This window comes from Dendrobates tinctorius, unplaced genomic scaffold (genome assembly GCF_039654945.1).
Source record: "Dendrobates tinctorius isolate UK_male_01 unplaced genomic scaffold, ASM3965494v1 ptg000046l, whole genome shotgun sequence".
Taxonomy (NCBI): Eukaryota; Metazoa; Chordata; class Amphibia; order Anura; family Dendrobatidae; genus Dendrobates; species Dendrobates tinctorius.
In genome coordinates this window covers 47313634-47327996 of record NW_027361714.1, presented here as the reverse complement: position 1 = coordinate 47327996, position 14363 = coordinate 47313634, and the positions used below count along the sequence as shown (strand labels likewise).

The following is a 14363-nucleotide window of genomic DNA, read 5'->3' as shown; positions in this document are numbered from 1 at the left end:
CATGGCATCTCCAGACTCTGTCACGTTTGTCACGTGCTCAGTGTGAACCTGCTTTCATCTGTGAAGAGCACAGGGCGCCAGTGGCGAATTTGCCAATCCTGGTGTTCTGTGGCAAATGCCAAGCGTCCTGCACGGTGTTGGGCTGTGAGCACAACCCCCATCTGTGGACGTTGGGTCCTCAGACCATCCCCATTGAGTTGGTTTCTAACCGTTTGTGCAGACACATGCACATTTGTGGCCTGCTGGATGTCATTTTGTAGGGCTCTGGCAGTGCTCCTCCTGTTCCTCCATACACAAAGGCGGAGGTATCAGTCCTGCTGCTGGATTGTTGCCCTCTTACGGCCCCCCACGTCTCCTGGCCTGTCTCCTGGTACTGCATCCAGCCTCTGGACCCTACGCTGACAGACACAGCAAGCCTTCTTGCCACAGCTCGTATTGATGTGCCATCCTGAATGAGCTGCACTACTTAAGTCCCTTGTGTGGGATGTAGAGTCTGTCTCATGCTACCATGAGTGTGAAAGCACAACCAACATTCAAAAGTGACCAAAACATCAGCCAGAAAGCATTGGTACTGACATGTGGTCTGTGGTCCCCACCTGCAGAACCACTACTTTACTGAGGGTGTCTTGATAATTTCCAATAATTTCCATCTGTTGTCTATTCCATTTGCACAACAGCATGTGAAATTGATTGTCAATCAGTGTTGCTTCCTAAGTGGACAGCTTGATTTCACAGAAGTTTGATTTACTTGGAGTTATATTCCGTTGTTTAAGTGTTCCCTTTATTTTTTGAGCAGTGTAGAATGTTGTAAAATAAGACCTGAAAGGCAATGGCTGCATCTTATAGCAGCCAACACGGCTGACAGGTTCGCTTTAAAGTGTAACCGTTGTTTTAACTTTTATTTTATAAATCAATAGTACACATTAAAATAAGCAACTTTGTAATAAATCTTATCAGAGAATCCTACTTCTTTATCCAACTCAGCTGAAATATCAATATTAGAAATATCAATTCAAGGTTAAAGTTTGCCTTCATTGAAAACAATTTTTTCCCATTAGGCCAGGGATCACACGTGATTAATACGGCCGAGTCTCACATGTTTATACCCAGCACTGCCGACAGCAATCAGTAGTGGAGCATGCGACTCCATGTATTGCTATGCAGCCGCATGATACACTCCTGAGTGCCGGCGGCAGTGCCGGGTATTAACATATGAGACTCGGCCGTATTCCACGCATGTGTGATCCCGGCCTTACGGAGATAGATGGTGTTCATGAAGTTTTTTGGCTAACGGTCATTGTCGTTGCAGGATAACTTGAATGTATTAATGATTTATGAAATAAAAATTAAAAAGTTACTCTTTAACCCCTTCACACCTTTCGTTTTGCTTTTTTCATCCTTTTCTTTCAAGAGCCATAACCTTTTTATTTTTCAGTCAATATTGTAGAATGAGGGCTTGTTTTTGCAGGACGTAAATCTGGCATTTCAACTTTTCTTGTTACGTCATTTACTGCTCAGATTAATTTACTTTATATTTTGATAGTGCGGACATTTCTGAACCCAGCGATACTAAATAGCATATTTTGTAGACTATATGACAACTGTTTATAGGACGCACCCCAAATTATGGGGTGAAAAATAGGAAAATATTTTGTAAAATAAAATGGTGGTACATCTTATAGTTCATTTTAATGGTAGCTTACCTGGGAGGTGGAGGTGGTGGCAAAGCGGGTCACAAGAGGCAGGGTCACTGCTTAAGAAGGCCAGCAGCAGCATGAGTGGGGAGGTGCTACAGACCCTGGGCTCTCATAACATATCTGCGCCGATGAGAGGCCTCCCGAGATCTCAGTCTGCGCATGTGCAGCCTCTGGTGGCCATTTTTCGGAAGTCCACCGCAGCGAAACCTACGGGACAGGGGACTCCGCTCACCGGCACAGATATCTTAGGAGAGCCCAGGGCCCACAGCATCACTCCACTACCTCTGCCGCCGACCTCCTGGAGCAGCAAACCTGTATTCTATTACCCCGCACCATCGAAGTATTCGCCTTGGTAAGCTACCTTCAGATTAAAAAAAAAATGCACCCCCACTTTTTCCCAAAATTTTTTGGAAAATAAAGTCTCATAACTAGTGTTGAGCTTTCCGGTACCGCAAGTATCGGGTATCGGCCGATATTAGCTGTATCGGAATTCCGATACTGACTTCCGATACTTTTTTCGTATCGGATACCGAAATCGGAAGTTCCCATAAAGCTATCAGCCTGCTCGATTTGATTCAGCCAATGGGAATCCTCAGAAGTGTGGGCACATCCTGTTAGGCATGTTAACTATTGGCATGGCTGTAATTGGCTGCTGAAATGACGTCATCATGATGCGCGGTCTGTGCACATCATGATGCCCGGTCTGTGCCGACTGCGGGGGGTCTGTGCCGACTGCCGGTGGTCTGTACGGGCCTGCCGGGTGCCTGTGCTAGCCTCTCGGGGGTCTGTGCCGGCTGCCGGTGGTCTGTACGGGCCTGCCGGGGGGCTTGTGCCGGCTGCCGGTGGTCTGTGCGGGCCTGCCGGGGGTCTTGTGTGTGTGCAGGCATCGTCCGATGGGACTACAAGTCCCATCGGGCGATGCCTGCTACACTGACAGTGATTGACACATTAGCCAATGAAGGGACAGTAGTAGTCCTATCATCCGGCTAATGTGTTGAATGTAAAAAAAAAAAAACATACTACATACATACTACATACTACATACATACAACATACATATATACTACATACATGCTACATACATACTACATACACACTACATATATACATACTACATACATACTACATTCATACAACATACATATATACTACATACATACTACATACATGCTACATACATACTACATATATACAACATACATATATACTACATACATGCTACATATATACTACATTCATACAACATACATATATACTACATATATACTACATACAACATGTATGTAGTATATATGTATGTTGTATATATGTAGCATGTATGTTGTATGAATGTTGTATATGTAGTATGTATGTAGCATGTATGTAGTATGTATATATGTAGTATGTATGTAGTATATATGTATGTAGTATATATGTATGTAGTATGTATATATGTAGTATGTATATATGTAGTATGTATATATGTAGTATGTTTTTTTTTTTTTTTTAACATTCAACACATTAGCCGGATGATGGGACTACTACTGTCCCATCATTGGCTAATGTGTCAATCACTGTCAGTGTAGCAGGCATCGCCCGATGGGACTTGTAGTCCCATCGGACGATGCCTGCACACACACAAGACCCCCGGCAGGCCCGTACAGACCACCGACAGCCGGCACAGGCCCCCGAGAGGCCCATACAGACCACCGGCAGCCGGCACAGGCCCCCGGCAGGCCGGCACAGGCCCCCGAGAGGCCCATACAGACCACCGGCAGCCGACACAGGCCCCCGGCAGGCCGGCACAGGCCCCCGAGAGGCCCATACAGACCACCGACAGCCGCACAGGCCCCCGACAGGCCCGTACAGACCCCGCCCGCACACACAGACACGCACAGTGTCCGCCTACGCACCGCCCACACTCTTCCCCCTCCCGAACAGGCTGTACAAGGCAAGAGAGGGGGTTTTTCAATTCCGATATTTCTGTCCCATTGACTTGAATGGGACTTCCGGGATCGGAATCGGCGATACCCGATACTTTTTTTTAGATCAGCCGATCCATTCCGATACGATATTTTTCAGTATCGGCTGGTATTGCTCAACACTACTCATAACCCAAAAAATACAGTAGGTGTATTTTTATTTTGTTTCATTTCGAATGGGGCAAAAGGAGGGATGATTTGAACTTTTGTGGGATTTTTTTTTTTTTTTTTTTTTAATACTTTTTTTTAACTGGCTGCAATAGTCTCCTTGAAGCTGTGTTCATCCAATCACCTGTGCTACACATAGCAGGGATTCAGCTCTGCTATGTGTAGCAGAAATTATGATCTCCTATGAACGCCGGCCCGGCTGTCATGACAAGCCATCGGCGCTCCGTAATCATGTGACAGGGGCGCAGATGGGTGGGTCATGTGATGCGCTTCTGGCCAGTGCGTGTTAAATGCTGCTGTCAGAGATTGACAAGAGCATTTAGCTTAACAGTCTCTGGCGGATTCCAAATCCACCCGTGGTTGTTAGAGACACATGAGAGCTGATCAGATCAGCTGTCATGTGCAGGTTAAGACGTCGGCTCAGCGATGGAGCTCACATCAAAGGCAGGGACACGACCGATGATGTACCCAAAAGTCATGGTTCGTTAGAAGGTTAAGTCCTGGAACAACTCTTTCAAATAAATACTTTAAAGGTGTTGTCCACCTTTGTGGACAATTTTTTTTTCCTTACAGAGGCTGTGTCCCCACAATGAGTTTTTCACACTGCGTATTTTCACTACGTAAAAAACGCAGAATTCTCCAGTTCCAGCGAAGTGGCTTGGATTTATAGAAATCTCCTGCGCTCTGTGCATATTACTACGAGTGTAAACTGACCTGCGGTGCGTGTCTCAAATCTGCAACATGTCAATTTCACTTACGGGTACACTCAGTTTTCTGTACACATTGATTTTCCCCATAGACTTGCTTTAGGTGTTAAGAAGTCCACTGGTAAAAAATACAGGTGTTTTCCGTGCACTTCCGTGGCGGAAGCTCATAAAAAATGCAAAGTTATCTGCACATGAATGTATCAATAAAGTTTTGGTTTGATTTAAAACATGACTAACCATCAAGAGAAAAAAATGCATGTAAAAAAACAAACTTAAAACTGCAATGAAAAAAAGTAAGAAACCTAATTTTTATTATAGGTACAGAAATGATGCAGAAGATCTACATGAAAAACGCACCAAAAACTCATTATGGGAACGCAGTCTTAACCCCTTCCCGACATACAAAGCATATATGAGGAGCTGCGTTACCGCAAATATATAGTTTGTGACGATGGAGCAGGCTCACATCGAGAACCACAATGATCAAAAGCGACTGTCAGCTCTATGAGAGCTGACACCCTGCAGTAACGCTCACAATCGGTGCTAGCACCGATGGCGGGCGTTTAACCCCACTGGTTGGGCATCGCAGAGGGAAGTAGCTCCCTCTCTGCTGCCACTGACACGTAACGCAATGGCGTGACCATCGGCCGAAAGATGGTAAGATCCTGCTCGGAGCAAGTACTGACATGACTCCTCCCTGCCTGGGAAACGCTGAACTGATGCCCTACAATGAAAAAGCAATGCTGAGTGTTATATCAGCGATCAGGTCAGCAAAAGTTGATGCCTCATACTGGGACAAGGTGAAAAAAAAAAAAGTTTTATAAAATTATAGAAATGTTTAAAAAAAAAAAAAATATTAATCCAATACTTTTTTTTATCTCAAAACAAAAATAAACAAAGAAAGTAGACGTATTTGGTATCACCGCGTCCGTAAGGACCTAATCTATAAATGTATCCCTCTAGTTAACCCCTTTAGTGAATACTAAAAAAATAAATTAAAAGTGTCAAAAACCTATGGTTTTTCATCATACCACTAAACAAAAAGTGGAATAAAATGCGATCAAAAAGTCAAATGTAAATAAAAATGGAATAGCTGTCCCAAAAAAAAGAAGCAGCCATACAGCTACATCAAAATAAAGTTATAGCTTTCAGAATAAAGCGATGAAAAAACAGTTTGTACAGTGTAAAAGCGCCAAAACATGGAAAATAATATACCATAAATGTGGTATCGCTGTAATTGTACTGACCCGAAGAACAAAGTTGCCTCAACACTTTTTTTTTTATGTGAATAGCATAAAAAAAAAACTCCTGAAATGCTGTTTTATCCATTCTGTCACCCAAAAAATTGGGATAGAAAGCGAACAAAAAATGTTATGTGCCCAAAAATGGTACCAATAAAAACGTCAACTCATCCTGAAAACTCAAGCCCTGACATGATTCGGTCAGCTGAAATATGGAAAATGTGGCGATGCTAAAACATTGTTTTGAGAACTAAAAAAAAAAAAAGTTTTTCAGTCTGTGACAGCAGCCAAACATAAAAAACTTTATAAATCTGGTATCGCTGTAATCGCACCGACCTGAAGAATAAAAGTCACTTCATCACTTATACCTAAGTAGTACTGTACAGCCACGTTCAGCAGAAATAGACTGACAAATTTTGGTGCCATTTTTACCCATTTCTCGGTATGAAAATGTCAAATCCAGAGCTAAAACAAAATTTTTGTGGTAAAAATGTACGGTAATTTTTTTTTCACCGCCCAATGGTGTAAAGTTCTGTGACACGCCCGTGGCTTCAATATGATCGCTGCACTCTTAGTGGAATTACTTGAGAGGTGTAGTTTGTTAAATGAGGTCACTTATGGGGGTTCTACTGTTCTGGCACTTCAGAAGGTCCACCAGTGTGACATGGCACCATCAAATCATTCCAGAAAAATGTGCACTATAATATGGCACTACTTCCCTTCGGAGCTTTGCGCTGTGCCTCCAAAGTAGTTTTTGACCTCATGAAATACTGGTGCAATCATGAGAAATTGAGCAACATATTTTAAGCTCCATTTTATGTTACTTTTCCTTTTGAAAATTGAAAACTTGAGGTCAAAGTAACATTTTAGTGGAAAAATTGCTAATTTTCCATTGACTCAGCAAAATGTAATTCTGTGAGTCACTTGAGGGTTAAGCATGCTCGCTACACCACTAGATGAATTTCTCAAGACATGTAGTTTCGAAAACAGGGTCAGTTGTGGGGATTTCTGCTGTTTTGGAATGTCAGGGGCATTCGAAATCTATTCCAGCCAAAATTGCGCACCAGAATTATATTGGCGTTCCAGTCCCTTCCGAGCCCTACCGTGTGCACAAACAGTAGTTATTCCACCACATATGTGAAATCTGTGTACGGAGGTCAAATTGGACAACAAATTGTATGGTCCATTTCTTCCTGTTACCCTTGTAAAAATAAAAAACAACATTTATGTGAGAATAATGTATTTTTTCATTTTCATGGCACACAAATATAAAATTCTGTGAAGGACCTGTGGGTTCAAGGTGCTCACAACACCTCTAGATAATTTCCATAAGGGGTCGTTTCAAAAATGGGGTCATTTGTGGGGTTCCACTGTTTAGGCACATCAGGGGCTATGCAAACAAAACATGGCGTCCGTTATCTATTTCAGCCAATTTCGCAATCCAAATGTCCATTCTGAACCCTCCCGTGAGCCCAAACAGTACTTTTCCTTCACATATAGAGTATCTGAATACTCAGGAGAAATTGCACAACCAATTTGTGGTTCAGTTTTCTCCTTTCATCCTTATAGAACTAAAAAATTGGGGCTAAATTAAAATATTTTAGTAAAAAAAAAAGTTTAAATGTTCCATTTTTTTCCTTCCACACTGCATTAATTCCTATGAAGCACCTGACGGTTTAACCCCTTAGTGACCGTGTCAAATTTTTCAAATCTGACTAGTGTCTAGAACTCTGGAATGCTTAGACATATCCCATTGATTTTTAGACTGGTTTTTCGGGGCATATTGTACTTTATAATAATGGTAAATTTATGTCGATATTTTCTGTCTTTACTTAAAAAATATCAGAAATTTTACAAAAATTTACAAAAATTTGCATATTTCAAACTTTGAATGATTATCCCTTTAATCCAGATAGTCATACCACAGAAAAACACTAATAAATAACATTTCCCTCATGTCAGCTTTACATCAGCACCATTGGCAAAATGTTGTTTTGTTTTCTTAGAATTTTAGAAGGTTTAAAAATGAAGCAATAATTTTTCAGTTTTTCAAGGAAATTTACAAAACTTATTTTTTTTAGGGACCTATTAAGACGGCAGACTTTCAGGCCATTATTTGGCCATGAATTGCTATTGGTTAAATGACTATTGTCGGTATCAACACTGATTGTGGCTGATGCAGCAAGTTGTCAGCTATAGTGTACACCCGACAGCTGCTGGATTGTCACCCGTCGGAGGATGTTATTCTTTTATATTCTTTTAGCAGTTTGAAAATTGCTAAATTTTCACCAAATTTCCGATATTTTCACAAATAAAAGCAAGTCATATCAAACAAATGTTACCACTATCATGACGTACAATATGCTACCCGAAAAAAATGTCAAAATCACTAGGATCTGTTGAAGCGTTCCAGGGTTATTACCACAAAGTGACAGTGGTCAGAAATGAAAAAAATGGCCTGGTCGGGAAGGTGACAACAGGGTTCTGCGTGAAGGGGTCAAATGCATACAATTTAGGCTAAACATCATTTTAGAAAATTGGTTTCAGTAAAAAGTTGCCTCCTATAGCCTCTGTGTGTGGGTCGCTGGCTATAGAATGTGCTCATGTGGGTGGCCACATTATTTTTATTTTATCATATGTGTTGGGGACATGATTTTGAGACACTACAATATAGTATGACAGCTTTTCCTCCTGCTTTTGTTACTGTAGATTTCCCCAAAAGCTGCACAGCTCTCCAGTCTATAAAATGGCCACTAGTGAAGGAGCATGTGACCAAACCTGTCCATCAGCCTCGTCCAACTCTAAGGCCATGTGCACACACTGCGGTTTTGGCCCTGCAGAACTGCAGCAGTTCCGCAGACATGGTACTTTACCATGTTAGCCTATGGGTTTTCAAAACCGCAGTGCTCACGCTGCGGTTTTTTACCTGCGGAAAAGCTGCGGGTTTTTTCCCGCAGCATGTCAATTGTTTCTGCGGATTCTGCTGCGCTTTGCCACCTATTCCATTGTCCAGGTGTCAAACCGCAGGCCAAACCGCAGCAAAACCGCAGGTCACTTAACCTGCGGTTCCGCAGGAAAAAACCCGCAGGTGAATCTGCAGTGTGTGCACATACCCTAAAGCTCACATGAGAAAACTGCTTTTCTATTGGACCAGGCTAATAGGTCTGGTCACATATTCCTCCGCTAGCAGCCATTTTGAAATGTAATACTACTTTTTAATCATGTCACAAAGGTTTCCTTTGCAACTTTTGTTGAGTGTAGGTAAATGTAGCTCAGAATTAATGAATTAAGCATTTTCACTCACAGGGACATGGTGAGCTTACCATTCCAGTAATAACGCAGGTTAAGTCTGTCTTACCTCATCATATTTGCACCAATCGCAACTTAAAATCTCAGCTTGGTGAGCGGGGATGACAAGTTTAGATGCAGGCGTTTTCACGTCCCATATTCTCAGAGTCTGGTCTCCTACAATCAGAATGAGTTATTTTAATGAGGGACAGGGTAACACTTGAAATGTTACAAGATTAAGGTTTTGTGCATGGGCAAGTATTACAGTATCACAGTTTGCACCAAATAAAAATGACATAACTCCCCTCGCACACAGACCGCATGCCTGTAATGTCAGCGCTGTGATATCCAATGCTAACTTCTCAGGAGATATATCGGTCTAGTACGTAAGCATGTGGCTCTTTTATCTGGTGCACTGTAGCACTTAAAAAGGGCTTCCCTAATGGTAGACAACCCCTTTAAATGCAACTATGAGTTAAAGTTGTAGCTGATGACTGATGTGCAATGTTTCACCACTTATTGCACTGCGACACAGGAAAGAAAAACTAATAAGTCATAGTGTAAAAAGAATAGTGAGAGTAATTTACACAAACATGGAAAATGTATGGTGGGCAGAGAAACAGTGAGACAAAAGACAACCGACTTAGTCTGCTTTTGAGAATATTTGTTAGAATTGCTCTTTCATTGTAAGTTGGGTATAACCTGTCCCCGCTGCTTGAGGCTCCCTGGTAGGGAAACCTGTAAAAAATCCCAACACCACCACCACAGGTGAAATTTAGCATTACACATTCCTAATAAAATCAACGGTCTATGTAACGCATGGGCAAGCTGGTCCTCCAGATAAAAAGCCAAGAGCTACAAATATCACATTTTAAAAAATGATTAAATGGTTAAATGATTGAATACTATTATTACTAGATAAAACATCTAATGGATGGAGATGAGGGAGTAGGGAGAAACGCTACTTTTACATTACACTAAGGCTCTGAATAACATTCTTTAGTTTCTAAGGAAAACTGATTTCTTAATCCAATTTATTTTGAAAGCCTTTTTATTTTGATGAAAGATTTATCATGTTGTAAACTGAGATACATTCACCTGCAGCTGTTTTCTGTTAGAACATACACATCTGTCTTTAGGAATATTTCCATTAGACAAATAAATACACCGACCAGCCATAACATTATAGGGAATCTGTCACAAGGTTTTCATACGTAATCTGATCGCAGCGTGATATAGGGGCAGACAGTAGATTCCAGTGATAGGTCACTTAGTTTACTGGGCTGTTGTGGTAGAATCACAGATTCTCTGCGGCAGGTTTAGCAGAGCTCAGAATGATGAGCTGTGCATTAACCTCACCCACTAAACTGATTGTATACCAAGCAGCAAGTATACAGTTAATACTTGATCTTGATTTGTCGACAGCAGGAAAAATAGGTGAGCGCAAGGATATGTTTGAATGTTACATATGCCAAATTGTTATGGCTAGACAACTAAGGCCGGTCTTCTCTAAAACAATGGTTTTATGGTGCATTCCTGATATGCAATACTCGGGTCTATCAATAGTGGTCTAAGGAAGGACAACCAATAAACCAGTGATTCATGGGTGCCCAATAGTTAATAAATGTGGAGTACAGTATACATGTCTTGTCCGATCCCACAGAGGAGCTACTGGTGCACAAATTGCTCAAAACACTGAAATTATCCCGCACTATATTGCATTTAAATAAATCTTTAATAAGGAAACTGAATTCAATCACTGGATTGAGCTGGGCCATATTTAGCTTATGTTCTTGAATTCAACATATCTGATCCTTTATAGTCATAACAGATAATCCACCCCAGAGCTGTCCCCTCTCCCCATTGAGAACACATGTACACTAGACAAAGCCAAACATGTACAACTATGGCAGGGTTGGAAACAGGGCTGTCTGTGGATTCGGTAAGCCAAACCTCCGACTCCTCAGTTTCCCTGACTCAGACTCTCTCATACATGGCTTTTGTTTAAGAGATAAATTTACTGTAGTAAAATGGTCACATCAGGCTTTTCACCACCATTATGATAGAATATAAAATAAAAATGTTCCTGTTCACTCTAGCAGTTCTGAGATGAGTGCAGGTATTCCTTCCCAGTGTCTTTTTCGTCTAATCTGTAGAGGAGAAGCTTTACTACTGAGCATGTAAATAAAGTGCAGCACAGATTCATCTAAACTAAAAGCCAAGATCCTTAGATCAAGAACAGAACAGGCATTTATAGGACAATTCAGAACTTTCCCGAATTCATATGAAAAGATTTTCTACACATACCGCATTGAATTACTGTACCTAAAAAATTATATATTTTAGGAGTCTGAGTTGGTACATTAGTTACCAATAACACGAAAAATTGACAGCAAATAAGACTCTGCAGCACTAGTTAGAAATGCTAGCTGTCGGGGTTTGTAATGAAATGATCTACACACCCACTGATTATCTTACATAGCTTTTCATATAGCTTCTATCTATCTTATATCACTTCTAAGTTTTCCTAACACAGCAGAGCTCCTTTCGGTCTAGTTATGCAGGGAGATTTGTTAATAGTAATGATGAAAAAATATCCAACCATATTCTGCCAGTATCCCCCCCAAGTACAACCATGTACCTCCTTAAGAAAATTATTTCTGTAGTTAAAGTATCACTCCAGTGGTTCTTATTTTTCAGCGCAGGAGAGGCTCTTTAACTGAAGGCCCCCTGCCCCCATTCTTATACTCACCTTCCAGCGGCTGTACCTTTTACCAACACCGCTCTGGTCCCACAGCGCCCATAGTGCCCATAACTTCTGACTGGCCGGAAGTCAAACATTACATCACGAGTTCAATGCAAGTCTGTGAGAGACAGATCGAGGCTCTCTTACAGTTGTATTGAAAAGTGAACTCCAATGCACTCCATGAAACACTGGAGCTGTCGGCAGGGCAGGTCAATGTTCACCGGAGAGACGATGGAAAACGACGAAGATGGCGGCAGGCGGGTATGAGACAAGTGGCCAAAGGAATTACATTTAAAGCACCACTACAGAAGTGCAATAGGGGAAAAAACGCTGGAGTGGTGCTTTAACCCCTTAATGAAAGTAGCTTTTTTCAGTTTTGTGTTTTCGTTTTTCGCTCCCCTTCATCCCAGAGCCATAAGGTTTTTTTATTTTTCCGTTAATATGGCCATGTGAGGGCTTGTTTTTTGCGGGACGGGTTGTACTTTTGAACAATACCATTGATTTTACCATGTTGTGTAACAGAAAATGAGAAAAAAATTCCAAGTGCGGTGAAATTGCAAAAAAAGTGCTCACTAAATGCTAAAACTGACCTGCCATTATGATTCTCCAGGTCATTACGAGTTCATAGACACCAAACATGTCTAGGTTCAGTTTTATCTAAGTGGTGAAAAAAAATTCCAATGTTTGCTAAAAAAAAAAAAAAAAAAAAAAAAAAAAAAAATTTGCGCCATTTTCCGAGACCTCCATTTTTCGTGATCTTGGGTCGGGTGAGGGCTTATTTTTTGTGTTCCAAGCTGATGTTTTCAATGATACCATATCTGTGCAGATACAATCTTTTGATCGCCCGTTATTGCATTTTAATGCAATGTCACGGCGGCCAAAAAAAAACAAAATTAAAAACAGCTGATGTACCGGCTTTGATGCGGGCTCACCGTCGGAGCCCACATCTAAGTGGGGGTGCTGCCATCGGACGTACTATTCCATCCGATGGCAGAAAGGGGTAAAAGGGAATCTGTCACCCCTTTTTTCGACTATGAGCTGCCGGCACTGCCATCAGGGGCTTATCTACAGCTTTCTGTAATGCTGTAGATAAGCCCCCGATGTAACCAGAAGGATAAGAAAAAAGTTAGATTATACTCACCCCGGCGTTCGGTCTGGTCCGATGGGTGTCGCCGTCTGGTCCGGCGCCTCCCATCTTCTAACGGTGACGTCCTCTTCTTTGCTGCCTGTCGTAGTTCCAGCGCAGGTGCACTGCTTTGCCCTATTGAGGGCAGAGCAGAGTCCTGCAGGGCGCAGGCACTGGGAGAGGTGGGAAGATGGGAGGCGCCGGACCGCAACACCCATCGGACCAAGACCGGACCGCCCCCCGGTGAGTATAATATAACGCCTTTTTCTTCTCTTTCAGGTTATATCGGGGGCTTATCTACAGTATTACAGAATGCTGTAGATAAGCCCCTGATGGCGGTGCCGGCAGCTCATAGTCAAGAAAAGGGGTGACAGATTCCCTTTAAAACATTGCATTCTATTAATATAATAATAATAAATTTTATTTCTATAATGCCGACATATTCCGCAGCATTTTACATTTCAGAGGGGACTTGTACAGACAACAGACATTACAGCATAACAATAATCACATAGATCATAACAGATACCAAGAGGAATGAGGGCCCTGCTCGCAAGCTTACAATCTATGAGGAAAAAGGTAGACACGAAAGGTGGGCGGTAACAATTGCCCTGATGTTAAGTGTGCAACAGTACAGACACAGAGGGCTAATGGATGCATAAGGCATGTGGGAACATGATGCGGGGAACCTGGTTATGGTAAAACTTTTGGCTGTGCCACACAGGGATAGATTAGGTTAAAGCGTTGAGGCGATAGGCCAGTCTGAATAAATGCGTTTTCAGGGCACGCTTAAAATTGTGGGGATTGGGGACTAGAGTTGAGCGAAACGGGTCGAAAAATTTCAAAAGTCGCCGACTTTTGGCAAAGTCAGGTTTCATGAAACGAAACCCGACCCTAGGATGAGGTCGGCCACGGGGTCGGCGACTTACGCGCCAAAGTCGCGTTTCAAAAGTTTGTTTTGCGCTCTTTTTCAGCCAATCAGGATCCACGGACACTGTGGGCAACGTGATGACATAGGCACGGGTCACCACCATCTTTCAGAAGGGCATGCAAGTGATTGGCTTGCTTTGGTGGGCCTCACAGGGGGTATAAAAAAGCGTGCACGCCGACCGCCATCTTACTTCTCACGATCTTAGCATAGGGAGAGGTTGCTGCTGATTCTGTAGGGAGAGTGTTAGGCAGGGAAGAAGAAAAAAAAACTGCTTCTGCTGCTAGCGATTGTGCCTGTACAACACATCAGTCACTGTGTGTGCAGTGCAAGGGGAGGCTATATTGTGGTGTATCAGTGGTGTTGGTTGTTGGGCTGCCTTCTATTTCACCTTTTGCATCAGCTGAATGTCCAACATCAACATATGCCACTTTCTAAAACTCCCTAACTGTGCTGCCTCCCCCCCCCATGGCCGGGGTCACCACCTAGCGCACGACACCG

The 14363-nt window shown here is 42.2% G+C and overlaps 1 protein-coding gene across 3 annotated transcripts in view; it reads right to left on the bottom strand.

Moving 5' to 3' along the window:
- The window catches only part of PEX7 (peroxisomal biogenesis factor 7), a 350516-nt gene that overhangs the window by 220283 nt on the left and 115870 nt on the right, over positions 1-14363 (bottom strand). For all 3 annotated transcript variants that reach the window (XM_073575890.1, XM_073575893.1, XM_073575892.1), the window contains one exon: positions 9133-9239. In XM_073575890.1, the coding sequence (XP_073431991.1) occupies positions 9133-9239 (107 nt within the window). The remainder of the gene's footprint in view (positions 1-9132; positions 9240-14363) is intronic.